The sequence below is a fragment of the Rattus norvegicus genome, chromosome 3 (assembly GCF_036323735.1).
Source record: "Rattus norvegicus strain BN/NHsdMcwi chromosome 3, GRCr8, whole genome shotgun sequence".
Classification (NCBI taxonomy): Eukaryota; Metazoa; Chordata; class Mammalia; order Rodentia; family Muridae; genus Rattus; species Rattus norvegicus.
The window spans coordinates 73,821,420-73,848,571 of NC_086021.1; the positions used below are offsets into that span (position 1 = coordinate 73,821,420).

The window sequence follows — 27,152 nt, forward strand, 5'->3', positions numbered from 1 at the left end:
CAGCTGACCAATGAAGACATCCCATAGCTGGCTTGTCTTTAATGGATATAAACAAGGGTATCAGAAATGCTACACTGTGGCAGATTTTTGTTCACATCCAAAGGCTAAAATAGGTTTCTATTAATGTTTTAGTTTCTGAGGATTTTGTGTATTTGCCATTTGGCTGGGAAAATGTACATTATTTAAATGGTTTTATGATGTAAGGATTAGTACACTATGAATTTTAATATTTCAGTGGCATTTTAAAATGTATCTAAGGTTATTTACTTATGTTGAGTTTGAGGGTGAATCTTTAAAATCATAAGTTCTTCAAAACTTACAGAATCTACTATTTAACTAAGGGTATTAATATTTTGTTTGGTTATAAATGTATCATAAAATGTTAAATCTTCTAAAGATTAAGTGGCCTTTAAAGCATTACTTGTATAAATAAAAATACATTTGTTATTACTGTTTAAACATACCAATTTGTTTCTATTTTGAACTGACATTGATTCATAGTTAATATTCATATATAAGTATATGAATTTACCAACAGATTTATGCAAAGAGGCATCATTAACAAAAGAACAAAGAAGACACAGTATCCATGGGTGTGTTCAGACACTGGTATGTAAACATTTAAATTGATGCTACTCACTTGATAGCATTTTGTTTTGTTCAACAAAAGAACATAGGCAAAACATGTCAGGCTATCATACAAATTAACTGGTCATAATTTTGTAGTTAATTTAAAATAGTTCACCATCTCATATTTCTTAGACTACATTGAATGTCTCCATGTATCCAAACCTGAATATCACCTTCATCTGTTTCCAAATGTCTTCTCATAATTTCCTGATAATTATCAGGTATAAATTCACCAACATACTAGCTAATTAAGATTAGGACGTAATCTCTTGAGTAAGTAGTCAACCTCTTACTTTCTACATATCCTCCTCTTCCTTCAAAGTAATGTCTGCTGTTGAAATAATTCTAATTTGTTGAGACTCTCATCCATTGACCTAGTCAAATTTAGCTTCAACTTTCAAGTTTCAGAATCTCCTCATTTTGGCGAGAGACAAATACTAGTTCTTTATTATAAGATACTTTCCTGATTGACGTGTTACATTTGCTTTATTTAAGAGGATCTGTTTGTTGTTCTCATAAGCAGATGAAATTTATTGACTAGATATTTGAAAGCATCACCAAATGATTCTAAGCACAACAAACTCTTTGGGTTTTACCTACACATATTTAATATGTGTTAAATATATAGAACAGACTTTGCACAGTGGCAAAAGGAAATCTGAGCTGTGAACTCAGACCATATTGGAATATCCATTCCATCTCGATCTTGTCAAAATCAGATTCTCCATCTATGAAATTTGGGTGCTATGGATTTGTGTTTAATTTGGATATTTTATATGATATTACATATTTTACTTATCATTTTATTTTTGCACTAAGATGGCAAAATTACTTTACATGAAGTTATACATCATTTTTGCTAGTTTTCCTGGTCATAATACTATACTGCACCAAATCTCCAGATTTCATTAGTGGAATTCTTTCTTAACTGCCTGTGTTCATTTTATAGATGCTAAGAATTAGGCAAGAATTTGATAGATCGAGTAATTATTGTAATTGGGAAAAAAACAGCAAACGAACTTTGGTTTTATTTTCCTCAGTGAGAAGTATTATTTCTGCAGGAATATTGTAAATTTCATTTTAAATTTCTAAAAAAATAATGTTAATCAAACCTTTACTTCTTATCATTTTCTTGACACCGTTTCTTTTGTTAAACGCTTCAAATGTGCAAATTTTTACTTCCACTTGCCATGTTAATATGGAAGTTAGACTTGATCTAGGAAGCATGCCTGGGGCTCCCAGATCAGATACATCTGGCGCTCTCTGTTTTTCAGTCTCAGTCCTTTGGCATGAGCTACTCAGATACTGGAAAGGAGCAGAATAGTTTGTTCAACTCATTCTGTGCTAATTTAACAGATGATCTGTGAACCTTTCCCACAGCAGAAGAACGTGAGCCATTTAGGCGTGAGTACAGATCAAAGGATAGAAAGCAAAGGAACCAGAGAAATGAAAGGTGAGACATATAATTTATATGTAGTCCATGGAAGGAATAGGTCAAGTAAATCAGGAGAATGAGCATGTTCTACCAAACAAAGGTTTTACCCATGTCTCATGCAGGAAGTTAAGGGTTAATGAGATTGACGTCTAACCCAGTTTCTGCGAAAGTTGAAATTGAGTGTGACATTAAAGCTGCTGAATTGCTCAATAGATTATAGGGCATTGTAATATCTGAGGAGTAGTGAGGCATAATAAAGTACAGAAGGGCAGGGAAATGAATGATTAAAATGTAGCTGAGCACAAGGAATATAAAGAAACCATAAAAAGTTTTTATAGAGGAAAATGATGGAATTCTTTAGAAAACGAAATACAGACTCCTGGAAAGATGGGAGAGAGACAGTGGTTGCATGTTTAACCTTGTCAAGTAGGAAGGTACTGATTTTTATTCCTCTTTTCCTGTCCACCGTTGGGAAAGCACTAAACATGGTAGTACTTCAACATGCAAGCTTGTATGACTTTTTATAATGTAACTAGAAACCTAACTTGTGACTCCTAAGAAAATAAATGTTAATGTGTAATAATGGTTGGCTCCTCAAGATAGTATTTTATACATCAGGGTTTACATAACCTGAAGCAAAGTAGAACCTCTCCAAGTGATACATTTAGACACATTTATTACATAATTAAAACTATTCCCTATGGAATTAAATGTTCATGTAAAGATTTAGGGCAATTGACTACACTCATCAGCAGTATAGAAATTCAGGTTTCATTTTAATATGTTTAAAAATCTGAATTAATATTTATGTCTTCCATTTAATCTACAATGTCATAAAAGTTGCTTTAATTAAATATGTGCATTTGTCAGCAAAACCAGACAGAGGAATTATGACATCAACTAAAGAACAAAGAAGACGGGAGAGCACGGAAAAACTGAGGAGACCGGTATGTAAATGTCAATTGCACTTTTTATTGTTGTTCTGCAATGTAGCTAAGGGGAATAAAAGTACATATCACATGACAGTGTCATATATACATAATTAGTCACAGTTTGGTTTTTAATTTTAAAGTATTCTAGCTCATTATGAGTCTTAAAACATTCTTAAAAACTGAACAAGTTCAGAGAAAACTTGATCTTTTCTTCTGTGCCAAATGACTTTTTGAAGATTGCTCATGTCTTCCAAGTGCATAAACAGTTTATTTTGAATGTTGGATCTTTGGATTACTGATTTAATATAACTGTATGAGATGTATCAAGCACAGAATAACTGGCATGAACGCCCATGATACAGTGAAAGCTTAGCAAACATGGACCAAGTTTTCCGAAGAACGCTGAGGGAGTTTTTGGTTACAGTCGGTGACTGTGCAGGTAGAATTCTGTAAGCAGAGTTAAGTGCTGTGTGTGATATTCAGCTGTGCTCCAGAGACTATAATCGTGTCTGCCATGGCCATGAAACAGAGTGTAGACACACTGAGTAGAAGGTACAGTAGATCGCATCTGTTCATCCCTTGGTTCATTCATTGTGGGGTAGTAGCAGGTGACAGATAAACACTGTCATAGCTAACGAAATGCTGGTAAGGCAGACAAAAGCATTGGCTCATTTGAAACACTGAATGCGAATTCTAATGCTCACCTTTTGTTTTTAAGTGAATCTCATTTCCGTTTTATTTACCGCTATGATATTTATTCATTTGACAAATATCCTTTTATTCATTCTCTGAGAATTTGATAAAATGTATTTTATCTTTGTTCTTCTCTCTCCAAGCTCCTCCCAGAATAAATCCCTCTCACTGCACATCACATTTGTGATCTCGTTAAAAAGAAAAGAAGAAAAAAACTCAAAACATAAAGTTGGCACTACACATACTGTTGGATGTGTAATCTCCTTCAGAGCATGGTTGGCCTAACATGGATCACACCTTTAAAAACAGCTTATTCTTTCTCTTCTACAGTTACCAATTATCAATAGATCCTCGGCTGAGAATTCATCTGTGTGAATGCCCTCATTTGTTCAGAAGAAGCTGTTTCTTTGCTGTCCCTCACTATCTATACCTCCACAATTTTTCCATCCCCTTTTCTACAATAATCCCTGAGCCTGTCACTAAGACCCATTATACATTCTGCAGTATTCTCCAAGTTACAAATCTGTTCCACCTCTTTTCATAATTATTTTGCAGGACTGATGTTTGCAGGGGATTTTTATAATCACCATCCAATACACATTTTCTTATTCCTTATGACTTTATTCAAATATTGTACTTTTTAAGAAGACTTTATTTTATCTCCTGTTAGAAGTGTGCTAAATGTATACAGTGTCCACAGAGGCCAGAAGAGGGAGGGCATCATTCCATCTGGAACTGGAGTTACAGGGGTTATGTGCCACCATTCAGGTGCTGGGAACAAAGCTTGGGTCCTCTGCAAGAGCGTTCATTGCTCTCACAGCTGAACTAGGTCTCCAGCCACTCAAATACATTTTCGTAACATGACAATTGTACAACTACAGCCATTAAAAAGTTCGTGTATAGCTATTAGTAAGATGTTGTCTACATAGAATAATAAAACTTCAAAGCCTTCTCTTGCTACACATCCTACTCTTCCTTCAAAGCAAGATGCCAACAAAATTCTCTTAGGTGCTTAATACTGACTTTCAACAAGTTTCAAATAAGAATTTGTATAAATCTGTAATGTTTTAAAAATACTCTCTATTTTTCCTCTAGAGAGTATGACGTAGAATATGCATTTCTAAATTTCTTTCCTTGTTGCCAATTTCCATTTAATTTCTTTAATATTATCCAATTGCTTACCATTACCATTACTAATGACTTACTAAGCAAGTAGCTTTGGGCGACTGTGAACGCAAAAAGCTTGGTGGATTCTCAGGTGTTTGGTTACTATCACTGAGCACACAGCAGAGATGGGGAATCACTGATGTGAGACAGACATGTTCCATTTCCTCTTCATTAGTTTCTTCCTAATGGAATGGATTTGCTTCAGTTTTATCATGGGGTTTTCATGACATTGTACTGTGTTTTAATTTATAATATTGCTTTACATCTAAGACTGAGTTGGGAAGGCCAGTTTCCCACCATCCTAGGAGTAAGATACCCATGTGTTTGTTTGCTTCCATGGCAGTAATACTAGACTCCGATGAGTCTTCATACTTGGTAATGGAATGCCTCCTCACTGTATTTTCAAGTGTTGAAGACTGGAGTATTTTTACATGTGTTGTAGTGACCTCAATTTGAAAAATTACAAATGTCCTTTGGACAAATTTTCCAAATAGGTGAATTTGTGTGTGCTTTTATTTTTAAATATTAACATAAAATATCTGGTGCTTTTAAGATATTTTTTCTTTAATATATCCTTGACACCTACTATTCTATAAAAAAATGATCCTGCTGGTATTCCAGGTTTGATCTTCCTAGTTGAAATTTTATTTTGAACACAGAAAGTTCAAACATAGTCTTGATTTAGGTAACCAATATTAGTTTCTTTATTCAATGATGTAGAGTCCAATAAATGCTTCCTTTAATATATAGCCTCATTGTTTTTATAATGGAGAATTCTGACATCATAGAAAAAATTAGATTTTGTGCAACTCGCTTTCAAAATTACTTTTCCAGGCTAATTCTGAACGTCTTCCACAGAAAAGCATTGTCAATCACTTAGTTGCAAGTGAACATCAAAGAAAAGAAAATATGACAAATGGTGAAAAAGAAGGTATGTTAGAAAAGAGAAGGTTTGGGGTTGGGGATTTAGCTCAGGAGTAGAGCGCTTGCCTAGCAAGAGCAAGGCCCTGGGTTCGATCCCCAGCTCCGAAAAAAAAAAAGAAAAAAAAAAAAAAGAAAAGAGAAGGTTTGATAGAATTATTTATTTACAGCAGGAGGCCTTCAAATATGTTCAAGTAGACAAATTTATATAACTATTTCTTATAGCATAACTTAATAAGTATCAAATCTAATTCAGTTACCTAATCAATAGATTATGCCACTGAAGGGTTGACTTGTTAAAGACATCATCCAGTGGTATAATATCAGAGTACTAGGCATAATGAGGTGCAAAGAAGACATGGAAATGTCAGAATGTTGTAGAGAGCTCAGCGAATACTGAACACCAGGGAATTAGTATGTTGTGGTTTGAGCATGCATTATTCTTCACAAGCGAGCTTAAGTGTATGATCTGCTTATCACTGGGTAGAGATAAGGTCAGGATTATAACTTGAACAGCCTCCCTTCCTTGCCAAGATGGAATATATCCCTTAAACCATGAGCAAGAATAAATGCTTCTTCCTTCCTTTTGTTGCTTGTAATCGGATTATATATATATATATATATATATATATATATATATATATATATATATATATATATATTTCAGCAGTGAGAAAGTTAACTAATATACAAAATTGGCACAGAGAAGTGGGGACATTTGCTGTGAAAAGTCTTACTATGCAGTTCTTTGGCATTTGAAAATGTTTTGCACGAGGAATATGGAAAACGTTTAGACTTTGAACCAGAAATGCCCCTGAGTGTTATACCTAAGCTTAAAGAGCCTTTATGGCTGAATATTAGATGATCATGTGGTCTAGAGCAGTGATCCTCAACCTTCCTAAAGTTGCAACCCTTTAATACGGTTCCTTGTGTTGTGGTGACCCCCAACCATAAAATTACTTTGTTGACACTTCATAATTATAATTTTCTGTTATAAATCATAATATATTAATGTATATATAACATATATCAAATAGCATAAATAACTGATGTGTGAGATGTTTGATATGTGACCCCCAAATGATCATGACCCACAGTTTGAGAACCATTGGCCTAGGAAATGTAGACCCTGTACTCCCTACTTCATGATGGTTCAAGAGTGAGAAAGGATTATACAGAGCTCTGACCTGCAGGCCAGTCAGGTTATATTTTGGCAAGTTTCTGACTGATTTCTGCCCATGTCATATAGACCACGATGTTTCTGAATTTAAGCAAACTAGTATGTTCGGCCTGGTGATATCTCAAAGCATGATAACATCATTTTATTACTAATCTTATTAAAGTCTATGGTTAAAAAAAGAGGAACAACTTTCTTGATAAATTATGCTCTCACTAGCCACACACTGTCAGTTAGGTGTTTGGAAGTCTAACATTTTAAAAATCATTATCTTAAGTGTTTAGGGGTGTGGGGGACGCAAGCCCCTTTATTCTTCTAGAAATTACTGAGGGAGCCAATGGTGTTAAATTTGGGCTGGAAACTAATAGAAATTAACACTGGAAATCTGAAGTGTCTATGAAGTAATTTTAAACTAAGAGTAATGCCATGATATGTTACAAATACTATATTTTGTGGAAAAATGATTAAAATTTCACAAACAAAGCAAAAAAAAAGAGGAACAAATTGGAGTGGAAGATGTTTAAATGTGCATTTTTTTGAGGAAAGGCACTTCAACCAGGCTAATGTTCCAACCAAGTAACATGCTAAATTCAGCCCTATAATAGTTACAGAGAAACCTCCTGTTCGTAGTGACACTAGCACTTGTACCCTGAGAGCAGAGCCTACAAATTATTTTGAAAGAGAGCCTTACCTCAGGAAGTTACTGGCTTTTCTACTCCTTTAAAGTGTCTCCCAGGGAAGTACAAAGAGGCTGTTAACAACTGGTACAAGAAGACCAGCTTCTATCCAGAGTTGGCAGTAGAACTTGGTGTCATAGCTTACTCACTTGCATTATACTGATTTCGCATGTATGAAATATACACTATGAGGAGAGAAGCAATGAAGTCTTGCACAGTGGTTCCAAAAATTCATTGAGGTCAAGCAATTTCTGAAAATAAAGGAGTTCCTGCAAAGTGACCATGAGTAGTCATTGTGTGAAACTGTGAGGATGAAACCTAAATTTCAGTTCATACTCCAGAATGCAGGAGATGGCAGAAACATGAGACACCTGCTGAGGAAATCTAAGTGCACGTAGTTAAGCCTGCTAAAGAGAGATCAGTGTGCACTGCGGGTATCAGATCTTATCTAAGTTCAGAAGAGCCCAGATGATACTATCCTGAGTCCTATAGGCCAAAAACAGAGCTGCAGAAATTTTTTTTGCCTTTTTTTTTGAATTATTTATTTTTACACTCCAGATTTTATTCCCCTCCCAGCCCACCCCTCAACTGTTCCACATTCCATACCTCCTCCCAACCTCACCTCCCAGTCTCCACAAGAACATGCTTACCCCACCCACCCCACCAGACCTCTAAACTTCCTGGGGTCTCCAGTCTCTTGAGGGTTAGGTGCATCTTCTCTGGCTGAAACCAGACCCGGGAGTCCTCTGCTGTATATGTACTGGAGGCCTTATCTCAGCTGGTGTATGCTACCTGGTTGGTGATCCAGTGTCTGAGAGATGTCAGGGGTCCAAGTAAATTGAGACTGCTGGTCCTCCTACAGGGTTGCCCTCCTTCTCAGCTTCCTCCAGCTTTTTCCTAATTCAACCAGAGGGGTCAGCAGCTTCTGTTCATTCGTTGGGTGCACATATCTGCATCTGACTCTTTCAACTGCTTGTTAGGTCTTTTTGCGGGCAGTCATGATAGGTCCCTTTTTGTGAACACCCCGTAGAGCTGCAGAATTTAATGTTTCTTCTTCTTTATTTTATCCATGCTTTATTTTAAATATTCTATGGGATACTCTAGCCCTCCCTTTGAGAAAGGGGCTGTTCACTCTGTGACATTTGTGGGTTGCAAAAATTCCAGTTGTAATTTTGGTTGTATAGCAACTCACTTAAGTGATTACATTGAATCTTAGAGGAGACTGGGATTTTGAGCATTGTTGAGACTGGTAATGACAGGGAAAAGTTTAGAAGATGAAATGAATGCATTTTACATCTTGATATATCTTATGGAGGCTAGATCGTAATCTGGTTTGAAGGTAAAATGCTCTCTGTAGGCTACAGTGGATCATTTTCTCTGGGTGGGCTATTTGGGGCTACTGTCAGCCCATTGGTAAGCATCTCATAGGTAGTAGCAGATTTTGATGTTTATATGTCCTAGACATACTTGCTATTTATTCTCTACTTCTTACCTGAGGATCCAAAGTCAGCATCTTTCTTGCTCCTTCTCCAACCCATATGAAAGAATATATGCTTTCATGCCATGATTCAAACGAAACCTTTCCTCATTAAACTGTTTTCTGTCAGGGATTTTATCACAGCATTAAAATAGTAACTAATGGAAAGTATAATATATGAGATGCTAAAAAAAAATAGCAAAAGTCTTTAGAAAATGAAAGCCAGGCAAAGTATTGCCAGGAAAGGAGGGAAATGAACAAAGAACAAATGAACAAAGAGTGAGACCCCCTTTTAAAAAACAACTTAATAAGAGAGAGGCAGACACACCTAGGAAGCCAGAAGAGACTACACTCTGCCCACATTTCTGACTCCAGAGGAAAACACCAAACACCATCTGTGACCCTGGTACACGGGGGCTCTGGAAAGGGCGGTGCAGGTCCTCCTGGTTGCTGCCCTCGCGGAGAGCTCATAAGCAACACCCCACGAGCAAACTTGAGCCTCAGGACGACAGGTAAGACCAACTTTTCTGCCCCAAGTGACCTGACTGGTGGCCTCAGGAAACACAGAGGCAAAATTCCTCTAGGACCGGACACTTCTGGTTTTTAGCGGGATTCCCAACCTCGCTGATCCCCGCCCGCAGCTCACTGCTCCCAAACCCCATGGGAGAGAGAGCTCACTGCCCAGACAGGTGGGCACTCCTGAGACTGCAGAGCACAAGAGACCACCAACACTGCCCACCCCTGCCCACATCCCTGGCCCAAGAAGAAACTGTATACGGTCTCTGGGATCCCATAGATAAGGGCACTGAAGCAGCCGGTCCCCTGCGCCCGAGACACTGCCAGAACCTGAAGGGAATGACCAGATAAGCAGTTCTCTGCACCCAAATCCCGTGGGAGGGAGAGCTAGACCTTCAGAGAGGCAGACACACCTGGGAAGCCAGAAGAGATATTCCATGACAAAACCAAATTTACACAATATCTTTCTACAAATCCAGCACTACAAAGGATAATAAATGGTAAAGCCCAGCAAAAGGAGGCAAGCTACACCCTAGAAAAAGCAAGAAACTAATCATCTTGGCAACAAAACAAAGAGAAGAAAAGCACACAAACATAACCTCACATCCAAATATGAATATAACAGGAAGCAATAATCACTATTCCTTAATATCTCTCAACATCAATGGTCTCAACTCCCCAATAAAAAGACATAGATTAACAAACTGGATACGCAATGAGGACCCTGCATTCTGCTGCCTACAGGAAACACACCTCAGAGACAAAGACAGACACTACCTCAGAGTGAAAGGCTGGAAAACAACTTTCCAAGCAAATGGAAGAAGCAAGCTGGAGTAGCCATTCTAATATCAAATAAAATCGATTTTCAACCAAAAGTCATCAAAAAAGGGGCTGGGGATTTAGCTCAGTGGTAGAGCGCTTACCTAGGAAGCGCAAGGCCCTGGGTTCAGTCCCCAGCCCCGAAAAAAAAAAGAACCAAAAAAAAAAGTCATCAAAAAAGATAAGGAAGGACACTTCATATTCATCAAAGGAAAAATCCACCAAGATGAACTCTCAATCCTAAATATCTATGCCCCAAATATAAGGGCACCTACATACGTAAAAGAAACCTTACTAAAGCTCAAAACACACATTGCACATCACACAATAATAGTAGGAGACTTCAACACCCCACTCTCATCAATGGACAGATCATGGAAACAGAAATTAAACAGAGACGTAGACAGACTAAGAGAAGTCATGAACCAAATGGACATAACAGATATTTATAGAACATTCTATCCTAAAGCAAAAGGATATACCTTCTTCTCAGCTTCTCATGGTACTTTCTCCAAAATTGACTATATAATTGGTCAAAAAACTGGCCTGAACAGGAGCAGAAAGATAGAAATAATCCCATGCGTGCTATCAGACCTCCACAGCCTAAAGCTGGTCTTCAATAACAATAAGGGAAGAATGTCCACATATACGTGGAAATTGAACAATGCTCTACTCAACGATAACCTGGTCAAGGAAGAAATAAAGAAAGAAATTAAAGACTTCTTAGAATTTAATGAAAATGAAGGTACAACATACCCAAACTTATGGGACACAATGAAAGCTGTGCTAAGAGGAAAACTCATAGCGCTGAGTGCCTGCAGAAAGAAACAGGAAAGAGCATATGTCAGCAGCTTGACAGCACACCTAAAAGCTCTAGAACAAAAAGAAGCAAATACACCCAGGAGGAGTAGAAGGCAGGAAATAATCAAACTCAGAGCTGAAATCAACCAAGTAGAAACAATGAGAGTCCCGTTTCAGTTCAGTGGTTTAATGATGGCATTCACCCATGTATTTGCTATATTCTGGCTGTGTCTCTAAGGAGAGATCTACATTCGGTTTCTGTCAGCCTGAACTTCTTTGCTTCATCCATCTTATCTAGTTTGGTGGCTGTATATATGTGGGCCACATGTGGGACAGGCTCTGAATGGGTGTTCCTTGTGCCTCTGTTCTAAACTTTGCCTCCCTATTCCCTCCCAAGGGTATTCTTGTTCTCCTTTTAAAGAAGGAGTGAAGCATTCGCATTTTGGTCATCCTTCTTGAGATTCATGTGTTCTGTGCATCTAGGGTAATTCAAGCATTTAGGCTAATAGCCACTTATCAATAAGTGCATACCATGTGTGTTTTTCTGTGATTGTGTTACCTCACTCAGGATGATATTTTTCAGTTCCAACCATTTGCCTATGAATTTCATAAAGTCATTGTTTTTGATAGCTGAGTAATATTCCATTGTATAGATTACCACATTTTCTGTATCCATTCCTCTGTTGAAGGGCATCTGGGTTCTTTCCAGCTTCTGGCTATTATAAATAAGGCTGCTATGAACATAGTGGAGTACGTGCCTTTGTTATATGTTGGGGCATCTCCATAATTCTTCACATAAAATTTGTGCCATTGGGATGTTGGGTTTTCAGAAACTGATTGTAATTTTGCAAAAACAGTGTTTGTTTTAATATGTCTGAATTTAGACATTCCAGAAAATGTCAACATGGATTTAAATGTTTTATGAAACCCATACAGTGTTTATTTTGTAATGATGTAATAAAAGTCAATGCAACAGTTGCCCATGGGAATTTGGAGAAACTGGTCTTTCCAGCGAGAGTGTTCTTGCTGTATATGTAACATTCCACGTCAGTGGTCATCCTCAGTGACAGTGCATTCTCTTGGATGTCATTTCATCACCCCTTCATGCTCATTAAACTGCAGGACAAGGAAGATAACATGAAAGCATCTGTGGTATATTAGGACAGCCTCCCTGGATGGTTGGAGTGAATATACAATTTCAGAAACACACCTCCATCAGCTTGCACAGAGCAGAGAGCTCCCAGGCTCCCAGACGTGTTCTCTGTTCAGGGGCACCATTCACTCAGCATGTTCAAGTAGTCTGGATGCCTTTGCTCACTCTATTTTCTTTAAAAGACCTGATTTAAAAGGTCTGATTCTGAAAAACACATCTAAAAGTTTAGTCAAGACTTTGCCTTAAATTTTCTTACATATTTCTCCATCATTTCACTTTCATAACCCGAGAACACTGAAGATACCAAGCATACACACCTGATGATCCAAATCTAAACAGTTTATAATTTCCTGAGTTATCCATCAGGACTCAATTCCCTAGCAAATACTTGTGAACTTTGTTTCTTTATATATTAATACCCACATACCTTCCTCTTTTCCTTCCTTCCTTCCCTCCTCCTCCTCCTTCCTTCTTCTTCTTCTTCTTCTTCTTCTTCTTCTTCTTCTTCTTCTTCTTCTTCTTCTTCTTCTTCTTCTTCCTCTCTCTCTCTCTCTCTCTCTCTCTCTCTCTCTCTCTCTCTCTCTCAAAAGGCCTACTCAGTTCAGGGTAATAATCTTTAAATTTTTTATAATTAAATTCATGACTTATGAAAAAAAGACTGATCATTACATTTCTTGACACTATAACCTTACAGACCATTATTGAAATGGAATATTCACATCTAAACCAAGCATTAGCAAACACAGCTGGAAGAACATGTTAGCCAGGTAATTTGTGGTTGCGATCACCAAGGAAACAAGTAGTTTAGGATATGTAAAATATTTACCTTGTGCTCATTCCTCATTCTTTGTTCGCTCAAATCTGAGGCCAGACTTTGACATTAGCAACTTACATATTGTTCTTGGCAAAATTACTTGAAAGATAAAGTTTATGCACTACTGAGGAAAAGTATGTAAATTTAATTTTTCTCTTAATGAGTTCTACATATGTATCTCTGCACTCTATAGCTCTCACACCTGGGAAACACTGTACTTCTTAGGGACCCTTGCTGATTAGTTATTAAAGGGTATGACTTTCCCAAAGTTTGTAAATAGTTGTTGGAGAGGCAGATAGCATTGAGCATGGCCATGTTTCTGGGGTCTTGAACTTCTGTTCTCTCTGCTCTTCTACATAAACTATTTTTTTTAGTTTCATCATTATAAACAAGAAGGTACAATGTTTATGTTTAATGAATGGTTGTTAAATTCTGGAAGGCAACTCCCCACAGGGTCAGGTGCTGAGATGGGACACAGCATCTAATAAAAGTCAAAGACTGATGACCTTTGGCCTTTTAACTTTTTCTTACTGTTCTGGGGGTCAGAAGCCATTGAAATTTAACTCACTGTTCTAGAGGCCAGACGCTGATGACTTTTGGCAATTTCATAGAGAAATGAAAAGAAAGAAAGGCAGGTATGCATGTACAGACACACACACACAGAGAGAGAGAGAGAGAGAGAGAGAGAGAGAGAGAGAGAGGTCATGTCCAGACACCTGTCTTATCAATTCCACAAGTATTCATGCATACTTAAATACATACACATATTCCTACACATATATATTTGTGCATAAATGTAAATAAACATACACATATATACATTTGGTGGATGAAGCAGAGACCCCTCCCAAAGCTATACTTTATTCCTTCTCTCAGCCTCTTTTTTGAAAAAAGTTCTTTATAAAATTACCTCATAGCTAAAATGTCACACGAAGAGAGAGTTACAAAAAGATGTTGATAGTAAGTTCAAAGCAGTGTTTAATTTTATAAGCTCATTATAAGTCCAAAGCATCAGTTTCACATGTCTTTCCTTTATCATAGTGCACACCTGTGGCTTCATTCTTGGACCTGAATGAATGTTTTTTTTTCCTTGATCACAAATTTTGTTTGAAGCCTGCTTTCTTTTTCTAGTGCAATTAGCCAATGACATGTGAAGATTTACAGAGCTCTATTTGCAACTTTGTTCCAAAGAGGGCTTGTGAAATTACTTATATACATTTAGGAATTCTATAAAACCATTATCAGGAATTATGAAATCATCAATTTTTCTATATTGTATTTATGATATGAAAGTACATCTTCATATTGATTTGCAGGAAATATGCCTAATAGGGTGAGCTGGTGTACAGGAATCCTTAGGTTATGTAATAGTGACAGGAAAGGCATGTCAGCACTGAGAAGCAATCCTGGTATGAAATCTCTGGTGAATCATTTTATTGACTGGATATAAATCCAGTCTCTACAAATTAGTGGAATTTCAATAAATAACAGCTAGGTGAATACTTCATTGGTGTTTGAAAAATTTGTGTCTGAGTGTTTCTTTTTTGTGTTGAGTTAGTTAATTTTGGGGTGAATACATGAAATGCTTCAAATCTCTGAACCGTGTACACTCTCATTCTGTCCCAAAGAATATATTTAACTCTTACACAACCACAGCTATCTCATAAAATGCTAAAGCTTCAACTAAAGATTTAGAGTACTTGAAAGTGTTCTTTGGGAAAAATGAATCTTGAAATTCCAATTTAACTGTGTCTAAACTCTTGTATTGATCTCTCCATAACACTGATAATATGACTCATTGCATTGCACTTAAAATTGGTTAAATATCATTATTTATCAACAGCTACAAACACAGAAATGGCATCAACAGACAAGCCTAGGAAGAGTAATGAGAATGAAAAAGTCCTAACTTTGGTATGTAAAGTTTCATACTGAGAACTCATCTAAAACTGTTTTAGTTTGAAACTAGAGATTGTAAGACAATAAAATTACATGCACAATTTTCTTATAAAAATAATTGGCCACGATTATTGCAAAGGTTTTTTTTACCTTTGTAATTGCTTAATACTCCATTGTATCAGTTGTATTGATAATGATTATTTTCCATTTGGAGATTTATTATCATACTATATATTTAATTTAATTAGCATTTCTATGACAATAGGAAGGTATTTATGTCTTACAATAAGCATTCACAATAAGAAACATTTTGCTCAGTTTTGTGGCAGTAATACTAAATGTCTACGAGTCATCCTACAAGGTTAATAAAGTAAACTATTAATGCTGCATTAAACTGTGAGTTCTTTAGTTATAGATGAGAGTTTAAAATATATGATGTGGCAATTTTAGTTTGAGAAATCTAAAAATGAGTTTTTGCATAGGTAGAGGTATTATTTTTGTGTTGTGTATATACTGTGTAGTGTGTATTTCATTTTTATACTAGTAACAAATAATCTTTTTTTGTAACAAATAATCTTAAATGCATCTTTTTCTCGTATTTTTGACACATACTCATATCTATGCTGGCCTTCATGTTGACTGTCATGTCAGTGCCTATAAAAGGACTAAAGTTGGACTGTAATTTGGTAGCGTGTCTAAAGTGTTCTGTTCAAAACTGTGTATTCTGATGAAGTATTTCCCCTATTTAGTGCTCTCATCGCTTTACAGAGGAGAAAAGGATAGTTAACTAATTTTTAATATTATTTTTCCACAGATCATTTCTGCACTTCGTTCAACAAGAGATAATCCGGGTCACTTAGACAACACTGTGCATCAAAGAAAAGAAAATGATACAAGTCTAGAAATGAATGGTAAAATCTTTATTTTATGAATAGCTTTTTGAAGAAATTGTCATGACAATACTAGTCAATAAAGATATTTGTGTATTTCTATCATAAAGTAGATTAAATGACTATGAGAATAATATTTAAGCCATTTTCGGCAAGTGTGAAATGCAGTCTATCGCTAAAGTAGTCGAATTGCTCAATAAATTACAGGGTTGTAATATTTGAAGAGCACTAAAGTATCGGGAAGACAGGGGAGTGAAAGGTGAGAACAGTTGTGAAGCACCGGAAAGAAAAAAAGAGAGCAGGGAAGAATGTGTATTTGATTTAGTGAAATTCCTTAGGAAATGAAAATAGGGTACTATAAATTCAGAGAAGGTAACTGACCTTCCAATATGTAATGCTGTCAGGAAGACGATGCACATCATCTTCTCCTCTTTGCTTTTGGGGAGATATTAAGCATTGAAATCTCCAATCCTGTTGACTGATGTTTGATGTTCTTGTTATATGTAGGAACGTGAGTGATTAGTCATATATAAGCATTAATCAATATCCATCAAGGATTAACTCTTAGGTTAATATCATATAGGCCAAAATAAGGGAGCTGGAAAAGAGAAAGCCACAGAAGAAGTTGTACCATGTCAAGTACATCATGGCCACTAAAAAATTCCACTTAGGAATATATTATTTATCCTAGGTTGTGAATATGATGATGAACAGTAGATTTAAAAATGGAAATTGAATAAATAAAATAGAGAACATAGTTTAAGAGTAAAAACTACATTCAAAGAAAGTATTCATATTTTGATTTATCAAATTTTGATTTCTGGATTTTTGCTTTCCTCTTCCAGAGATTTCTCCTCAATCAACCGTGTACTATGAAGTGCAGCTATCAGAAATCTATATTTAAAAATCCATTGTATAATTTGAAGCACAACAGAACCAAAGGAATAACTATTAATTTGGATTCTGAGTTGTTTCTAGGAAGCAAAAAAGTTGAAATAAGATGAGGAGCACTAAGAAAAATTGTACTTTGCATATAAATTCTCTTTGTTATTAAATCTATAGTTATTAGATAAACACATTCTATTGGGACGATGTAAGCAATCAATCTAAACTATGATGTCAAATCATCTAGCTTATTTTATTTTTTTCCATGTGGAAAGGTTTAATGAGAGAAGAGTAGAAGAGGGGAGGAACAAAGATCGGTCAAGAGGGAAGGGGACAAATGGGGAGAGAAGGGACAAAGGGGAGAGGGCAAGAGAGCAAGAGCTTGTTTACTTGTTTTGACATTTCATGCATACACAATATCCATGTTTTACCAATGTGCTTTTTATCACCAGCCCTCCTCATCCTTCATCAGGAGCTCCTTACACCAAAAAGAGAAGATTCAAAATAAGTTATTTGTGTTACATCCATGTAGAATGTTGTGACACAGAAAACTGAATTTCACATTTCGTGAAGTTGATCATATTACTATTTTAGTTTTATCTCATTTCTTGCAATTTTGAAGGGGTGATGGTTGGAGAGTAGCCTTCCTGGGCCCAGTATGTTGTACATTTATTTATTTAGCAATAGTTCAATTTGTTCTAAAAGGTAATTAACAGTTTTCAGTCCTGAATATTTCTATAAGCAGTCCTTCATTTCCAGCCCATATCTTGATTTTAACTTTTGTCATAAGTAAACTTGTATGTGCATATCCTGCTACTATTTCTTCTTCTACCACGCCTTTTGTCTGTTATGTTTGACTGTGGACAATTTTAACATATCAATCCCTAGGGACCTGTTTTGTTATTTCTCTGAGAAGCAAAATGTTTTATTCATATTCCTCATCCTCATCCTACTCTTCCAAAGATCCATCCTCTTCTCCACACACCTAACTTTGTGTGTTTTTTTAACCTGTTAAGACCAATCTATGCTGCCCAAGCATTCTTGAATGTGTGGCTTTCCACTGGAACATAGTCAATTTGTCACAGTATTTCAGTTCATTATACTTAAATGCATCCATTTATCAGCAGAACCAGGGGAAGTAGTAAAATCAACAGAGAAACAGCGAAAGCATGACAGCCAGGAAGAAGTTCAGTCATTGGTATGTTAAGTATTTTACTTGAGAATGTTTGTTAAACATGTGAAGAATGCCTATTTTGATTTGAACTCTTTAGCATATTATGAAGTTTGTACATATCGAGGTTTAAACAACTTTCAGAAAAATATTTGGTAACAGAATGAAGTTGCCATTCAGCTTTAAATATATGAAGACGCTAAGAATTATGAGAAGCTAAAATACGTTCATTTAAATTCTAAATTGAGAGTGAAATTTGTGTTTTGTGTGTCTACTGTGTGTGCAATGTTTTTATTTTTAAATTATCATCATAAATAATCGTCAATATTTCTTTACTAGTTGACATGTGTTGGCAGTCGCTGTTGTATAAAAAAATGTTTCTTCTGGTTTTCTACATTAAAAAGGGCAGCCATATGACAACAGAAGCTAGACCTTATATTGTAATGCCTATGAGGTTCTCTCTAAATGGCATAGGGCCAATGCTCCTTTATGAACCAGGTTAGCTGCTTCTGAAATGAAGGACTCAAGTATGTCCTACTACTTATTTTTATATTCATTTTAACAGATAATCTCTGAGTGCCTTCCACAGAAGCATGATACGATTGATTTAGCTCTTACTACAGATCAAAGAAGACAAAATAACACTACCATAGAGAAGAAAGGTAAGATATGTATTTTATAAGTACCCATTGAAATACTATTTATGAAAATCATGAGAACCAATACATGTCAGTAGGCATTGATGTTTAGTTATAGTAATTCATGAAAATATCGACATTGAATCTGTGTCTAGGGACATGACACACTTGGTATACCCTCAGACAGATAGATATACAGACAGAAATAAAAGTAAAATCTTACTTTACATACATGAAGTCGAATATAATTTTTAAAAAGTTTGAAAAGAAATATAAATAAATCCTATCACACCATAATCAAATTTAATTGTTTTCTACCTATTCATGAAGTTATTCCACATTATCTCCATATTATTTATATTATTTTAACTATTTAAACTCTAGTAGAGTGTCACTAAGATATAATACTTTGAAAACTAATAAAAATATCTTGTAAAAAAAGTTAAGTCCACTAAAGATTATGTATAATTGAACCTATAACATATACAAATAAAACTATGATTCTTATACTTACCTTTACTTATTTCTATTTTAATAAAATATATTCATCCTATCTGCCATTTAGTTGTAATTTTTTACTTAAATATGTACATTTGTCAACAGGTCCATGCTACGAAGAGACATCAACAGAAGATGATCAAAACTGTGATAGCCATGTAAGTGTTCAGTCATTGGTATATAATAATTTAAATTGAAGGTTTTAATGTAGTTTTAAGAAGATAACATATGCAAATAAAATTACATTAGATTATATTGCAGAACGGTGATCATATTTCAACATTTAGTATTAAAATATTTTAGAGTCTGTATGTGGTTAAGGCTAAACACCATTCCTTCATTTCCTGTCAAATTTCTTTCAGAAAATTACTTGAGCCCCTAGTAATTAAGTTCAATAACATGAATAATAGTTAAGATATCAATATGTATTTTTAAAAAAATATTAATGTTTTCTATTAGTGGAGGGTGGGTTGTGGAGAGAGAGAGAAAGAGACAGAAATAGGAAGAAGGAGAGAGAAGAGAGAAGACAAATGTATGGCAGGTACACGTGTACTTGCCCGTGAAGGTAAAGGTCAATTCTATTATTCTACACTGCAGAAGAATTTTAATCTAGCAACATGGCTGCTCTGAAAAGAGATCACATTCAAAGACATTCTAGGTCTGTGTGAACAGGCTAGAACAACACACCTTTAATCCCACTGACTGGAATAGTATGCCCTTAGTACACACCTATAATCCCAAACAATGAAGGTAAAATTTGTTTGTAGGAGAGCACAGCCATGTTTGAAAGTGACATCTAATCGAGAGGCAGAGTGACAAAGCTTTGGCAGAATGAGTCAGAGCTAGGATATACCCAACCTTCATGAAAACAAGACAGGGAAGAGAAGCTACTTAAGAGCAGTGCAGGGAGAGTCAGTTGCAAGTCAGTGTGGTGGAGGTGATTTTGTTCATGAGTTCATGCAGTTCAATGAGGCAGATGAAGCCAGAGAATCAGGAGCCAGAAGATTAAAACAAATTGCCATAGTTAGTTTGAGGCCAAATAGAGCAATTCAGTGAAAAGCTGAGAGAAGCCACATTAAATCTTTCATCCAGGAGGGAAGTTTGGGCCAGAGCAACTGAGTTGAACCAGCCAGCCAGAGCTCAGAAAGAGCTAGAAAGGGTGAGCTTTTCAACACTAAGCCTCTGAGATCATAATTACTACGGGCAAATAAAAGTCACATTTACAACACTCTTTATTGCGACAGTGTCTCTCACTGAATTTGATCTCAACAGTTGGCTAGAATACTCCCAGGACTCCAAAGAAACTTGGTGCCACGTTTGCTTTTTGTGTGGATACTGACTCAAGCCCTCATTCTTCCGCTATAGACATTTTACCAGCAAAAATATCAGCCCAGATGCTAGCATTTGAAATCATAAAGAAGATGTATGTGGTGCCCTTAGAGAGCCATGGGTCTGTCCATGTGTACTCTTTGAATGGTGGTTTAAGTCTTGGGAGCTCTGGTTGGTTGGTATTGTTGTTCTTATGGGGTTTTATTAGTGTTAAATGATGATTATTCCCAGTCAGTCAAGATTTCTATTTCCAGGTTACCTGTCAGTATTTCCAAAACGTTGAAGCCTTTCTTTATGATCTCCAGATGACTTTCATATGTCCATTGATGAAGAAAGCAGGCACATATATCTACTGTGGTGCTTCTTAATATACATTGGAGTATTTGGGAGTGAGCATATAAAAGATAGCTTTCTTCATGCCAAGTTGTGCGTGCTGGCATGAGCCTGTTATAACTATTTCCTGAGAGGCTCTGCCAGAACCTGACAAATACAGAGGTGGACACTTGAAGCCAATCATTGAACTGAGAACGGGGTCCCCAATGGAGGAGTTAGAGAAAGGACTGAAGTAGCTAAAAGTGTTTGCAACTCCATAAGAACAACAACAATATCAACCAACCAGACCCACCCCCAGAGCTCCCAGGGACGAAACCATCATCCACAGAGAACACAGGGATGAACTTATGGCTCCACCTACATATGTAGCAGAGGATGGCCTTGTTGAGCATCACTGAGAGGAGAGGCCCTTGGTCCTGTGGACAAGAATGTTAGGGCGGGGAGATGGGACAGAGTGGGTGGGTGGGGGAGCATCCTCATAGAGGCAGTGGGAGGGGGGTAGTGGGTTTCTGGAGTGGAAACCAGGAAAGGGGATAACATTTGAAATGTAAATTTTTAAAGTCCAATAAAAGAAAAAAGAAGAAAAAAAAAGAAAAAAAATGAAAAAGCAATTCAATGCAAAAAAAAAAAAAAGATAGCTTTCTAACTTATCTTGATTTCAATGATTAGTGGAATAATTAAACTAAATATTTATTTATTTAAATTGTCAAATAGTATCAAAGTACGGTGCATTACATTTTGCACATTAGAGTACAATATACATACATTTTGTACATTAGAGTACAATATACGTACATTTTGTACATTATAGGTCGCTCATATTGATGTGTTCATTTTTAAGAAAAGTATTTAGTAGCACATGCTGCATTCTAACTCTGCTTGGAGTATTCCTGAATATGGTGGACTATTTTGGCATTAAATAAACGTCTTCTACTGCATATCCCCTCTGTGGTAGAAATTACACACTAAGTATGTAAGTCTTTGACAAGATGACAAGATAGAAAAATCAGTTAGCTGTAAACACTTGTAAGTCACATTACATGCTTAATATGAAGAAAACACAAAGTATTAGGACAAAGACCATCAATGTAGCTTGTAGCTCTTCTTATGCGGAAGTTGGAATAGAATTCTGCGATGAGAGCAGATAGCTGTGCGCGATTTAAGCTGTGCATTGATGAATCAGAACACATCAACCACACCAACATCTAGGATGATGACACTGAGGATGGAAACAGAGAGTCACAATATCTGGTGTAGAAAAAAAAAAGGAGTAGAAAAAAAATCTCGTCACAGCTAACTTTATATAGGTAAGCAATACATATATGTGAGGAAATGGAAATTTAAGGTCTGTATCATTACAACTCTTAATAAAAAATAAACATGCATATGCTGAGAAGGAAGAACTTCAAAAAAGAATAAGAAACCATAGCAGGGGGTTGGGGATTTAGCTCAGTGGTAGAGTGCTTGCCTAGCAAGCGCAAGGCCCTGGGTTCGGTCCCCAGCTCCGAAAAAAAAAAGAAAAAAGAAAAAAAGAAACCATAGCAGGTCTGCACCGTATCCAATGTTTTAACAAAACCTATTATAAATGTAATTTAACACTTGGTCACTTTAATCAAATATTGTTCTTATAACATTTATCTATCAATACTTAGGATTTCACTGTATGGGAGTGTGTGAGAGAGATGTGTGTGGGTTGCTGCATGTGTTTGTGTCTGTGCCCCCTGCATGCTCCTGGGCACATATAGAATGGCGAGGAGGATCACAGGAGTCCTGCATTATCCACTCTGCTGCTCCCTGGATACAGGGTCTCCTGCTGACATGTGGACATAGACAAACTCCAACTAGCCTCATGTTGGTGCTGCACACAGCGCCAGGCTCATGCTGACCCATGGCCAGGCATTCATTACCAGAGTGGGATTTTATAGGTTACTAAGATTTTGAAATAAGGGACTTATATTTGCACAGAAAAATGTCTCTCCACCAAGCCATCTTCCCAGGTACCTAAGTAGTTTATTCCCATTTTATCTATTGGAAAAAATTAGTATGATGTTTTCTTTAATCTCAATGTGGCATATTATTTTTTATAAACTATATCTTATTTTCCCTGAAAACGACTTCACTCATTGAAATTCTAAATGACTATTACTGTAGCACACTATATTACTTAATATGTTTCTTTAAAAATGTATTCTTTTTTTGTACATTTTCTTCCTTTTACATTCTTCCTGCCCCCTCTTCTGCCATGTTCCTTGAACTTTGAAAGGGATTACATAGGTGTTCCATTTGGGGCTCACCACTCCACCAATATCAAAACTCTTGCTTGTTTCTGTATTAGTTTTTGTCCATAGAAGTAATTAGTCTCTTTAGTAAAGACTAAGTGTAACACTTCTTTATGGGTATCAGCATAAATATTTAAAAGGCAGATTGAAAAGATGACCACTTAGCACATCAGTAAGTTTCCCCTCAGACAGAGTATCTCTCTAGTAATGGACTCTTTACCAGGCTCGCAGATCAGACATGAGTACCTTCCTACTGAGTGAGCCAAAATCCAATCTGAAGTGGTTGCCTATGTCCATGACAGACATTGTTGGCAGTAAACAATTGTTTAGAAAGGGGTGTCATTTGCTTCATGGGTGTATCTTAGGGTATATTTCTTTACGTACACTGGGACCTTGCCTCAGTAAATAACTACCCACCTACACTCAACCAGGTAACCCTAATTCAGGGCAGCGGAAAGCATCGTGAGAGGTTGCTGAGAATATGGGTTTCAGTAGAAAAGGAAGGGGATGAGGAAGAGTGAGAGAGGAGTATGAGAGGCAGAAAGATATTTGTTCATTAATATATGAAACTGTCAGATGAATTAAGAATTTTAAATATTTTAACGTGTATCTATTACACACCACACACACACACACACACACACACACACACACACACACACACGCGTGCGTGCGTGATGATGAACTTTTTTTTCTTTTCTTTTCTTTTTTTCTTTTTCGGAGCTGGGGACTGAACCCAGGGCCTTGCGCTTGCTAGGCAAGTGCTCTACCACTGAGCTAAATCCCCAACCCCGATGATGAACTTTTCTATACCTGCTGCAGTCCCCAAATAATGACACAGAGGTATATATTTATTTAATAGCTTTTGGCCTTAGCTTGGGCTTGGCTCCAACTCTCTCATAACTAAATTATCCTATTTATATTAATCTAAGTTCTGCCATAGGCTGGTTACCTCTCCCCAGTTTTGCACGTCTGACTTCCCCTATGTCTTGGTAGCAAAACTTCCATGTCTCTTTCCCAGAGTTCATCTCCCTGTCTGGAAGAGCCACATTATTATTCTACCTTTTGCTATAGGCCACAGGCTGTTTATTTTAGCCAATCAGAAGATGCCTTAGAAGGCAAGGATGGAAAGATACATATCTTAACAGAGTGTACAAAAACATCACTCCAACATATATATATATACATATATATATTTTAACATATATATATGTTAAAATGGTAACATTATATATTCTATTATATATAACATATATGTTAAGATCTTTTAAATTTACATTTTAAATATTATATACATAATATCTTCCAGAGAAAAACAATGTATAATTTTATCTCAGTTTTAACAAAACTATCCGTTGTTGATATATACCATTGATAAATATGTTTCCTCCAGCCTTTCATGCTTGGTTTATGTAGTAATCTATAGGTACATGAAAATGAATCGTCGTGATGTAGACCACCTTGTGAGGCAATCTACTCAATAGTTTGAGTTTAAAACCATCCCTGGTTTTCCAGTGTTGCTGTTTTGAAATAAGAAACTAAGCTGTCTTTTCCAGTAATGCACGAGAAATCCTCATTAAAATCTTTCTCATTAAAATGATTTCGACAGATCGTCTCTGAGCCCCTCGCACAGAAAGATATTGCTCATTTACCTGAGATTGCAGATCAGAGAGGAGAAAATGTGGCAAGTGGACGAACGAAAGGTCAGAACTCTATTTAGTTCAAAGCAATTTGGTGGAGTAATTACTCAGGTAGGACCCTGGTATATGCCATGAGCCAATGAGAATTATTTATTACATATACAAAGAGTTCAAATAGAACTCATATGGTAATAAGCTTGCTGTCAAGCTCAGCATAGGCTGCAAATGGAAATGTCACTTTAAGTCTATTTCAAAATACTTGTCCATCTGAGTAATATTGAGTTATAATGAACAGTGCAAACAGGAAAATTAATAAGAAATGCATGAAGTATGAGAAGTACTAGGAAAATGAAACAAATTCATGATCATACATGTGGAAAGAATATTAAAGGCTCTCCCCTCCCCAAGTCTAGGAAAGAAAGAAGTAGGTGTGCAACACTATTGTAAATTTCAAGCATCAGAGTAACAATAAAAAAGATGATAAAATGCTAAAGAACACAAAAGAGATGCTTGCTCTAATAGAATAAAACTGCCACAGTAAGTGATGACTTCCCACTGTGGCTGAGTCTTAAGGAAGGAAAGAAGCTTCATAGAAATATGGACAGGTTTGCAGATGGAGGGTGCGTCATGGTCATAGATGAAGGGGAAAGGAAGAGGATTCAAGATGAGTCAAATGCAGGTTGTTTAGACATCAGGGCTGAGACAGAAAGTGGTGTACACAGTGAGTTTGAATATTTCTGTGGGATTTAAAAATGTTGTCTTTGAGGGTTGGTTCATTGATACCATCCTATTTCTGAACATGATGTAGTGTAGTGTCTGTCCGAGTAAAATACCGATGGGTTTGGTTATTTCCAATACTTGTTGACAAATACATACCAAGAAAAGGGAATAACAGTCAAGTAATGATAAGTTTAATTAATTTCTTTTGATAATAAAATTTTGATTTTAAACTTTATACATATGTATTTTTCCATTTATTTATTGTACATAATAAATGTACAGGGGTGACAGGAGCACATGTATGCATCTTGAAGGAGTCAGCTCTCTCCTTTCACTGTGTTGGTCCTTGGTCATCAGAACTGGCACCAAGTACTGTTATCTACTGTGTCATTTTGCTCTTCTGTGTTGTTATGAACACTGTCATTTATTGAATCTTTCTTTATACTTTTTATTAAATGTTTGGGTTTTCAGAAAAACCAAACTTGTATGTGAAATCCAGAGACCAGAATGGGGGAAATGGCAGTGAGAACAGCCAGCCATTGGTATGTAATTCTTTAATTTAAAATTCTCATTTAAAGTATTTGTTTAATAATGGACCATAGGTCCAGTAGAATAAAATTTTATAGTTGACTGCACAATCTATAATGTTTAATATTTAATTATAAAAATGAAATATACACAGAAATTAGAATATTCATACAAGTTTTATGAAGTTTTCCCTTTAAAATCAGTAGAAATTTCGAATTGAATCTTTGTATCACATGCATATGCCTCCTTACATAATAAAGTAATAGCAAGTTGTGCTTGTGGGCTGGATAATAATCCCTATCAGATAAAATTTTATTGATTCCTTTTGACATTCAGTATCTGCAATGTCAAAAATGTAGTTTTTCCTTCTTTTGACTGACTTTAATATTTACACTGTAGGAAAGCACTGAGTTATAAGGCCAACTCCTCCGTTACCTAGTATAAGAAAATGATGCCTTCCAGAAAAGGATGGTTGACATTTGGTCACAAAGAGTGCCATCCTTGTGTACTTCATTCCAATATAGAAATTTAGGAATTCTTATCCAATGGTTGTATTCTGTTAACTGGAGTAGACATAAGAATATGTTGATTGAACTCATGAGGTGACCTCATAGTGGTACAAAAGATTATCACAGTGTGCAATCTGAATTACAGTGAAGGAACATGGTTTTCTTTGAAGCTAAGTTGACTTTGTTGAACTACCTTTGTTCACTTGATATAGTTGTCCCCTTAGACATTTGCTGCCTTGGCCTGCTAACCTAGTCCCAGTCATGGAAGCTTCTAGTCTCCATGAGATCTTATCTAGACCAAGAATTTTTCACCTCTGTGGCTTGCTGCTGAATAAGCTCACCCTTTCTAGTTCTTTCTGAACTCTGGCTGGCTGGTTCAACTCAGCTCTTCTGGCTCAAACTCCTCTCCAAGCTTACTGATTCCATCTGGCTTCTCTCTCGGCCTCTGATTTTTCGCTCTACTTAGCCTGAAACTAACTCTGGAACTCTGTTCTGATTTTCTGACTCCTCCTCATTCTGTCTCTTTCTATCTCACCTGTGTCTAGCTTTTCCCTCTTCAACCTGTTGGTAAAACTCTGTCCATAAAACTGCCTCTCTTCTTCTCTTTGCTGCTCTCCCTTA

At 36.3% G+C, this 27,152-nt stretch overlaps 1 protein-coding gene across 25 annotated transcripts in view; it reads left to right on the top strand.

Moving 5' to 3' along the window:
* Nucleotides 1–27,152, top strand: part of 4932414N04Rikl (RIKEN cDNA 4932414N04 gene like) — a 238,794-nt gene that overhangs the window by 133,464 nt on the left and 78,178 nt on the right. For 16 of the 25 annotated variants that reach the window (XM_063285258.1, XM_063285269.1, XM_063285264.1 and 13 more), the window contains 11 exons: nt 539–609; nt 1,987–2,083; nt 2,936–3,012; nt 5,692–5,788; nt 15,056–15,126; nt 15,926–16,022; nt 18,011–18,084; nt 18,623–18,719; nt 19,299–19,351; nt 24,744–24,837; nt 25,966–26,036. In XM_063285258.1, coding sequence (XP_063141328.1) covers nt 539–609; nt 1,987–2,083; nt 2,936–3,012; nt 5,692–5,788; nt 15,056–15,126; nt 15,926–16,022; nt 18,011–18,084; nt 18,623–18,719; nt 19,299–19,351; nt 24,744–24,837; nt 25,966–26,036 — 899 coding nt within the window. The other 9 variants (XM_063285268.1, XM_063285263.1, XM_063285267.1 and 6 more) reach the window with 7 other exon arrangements.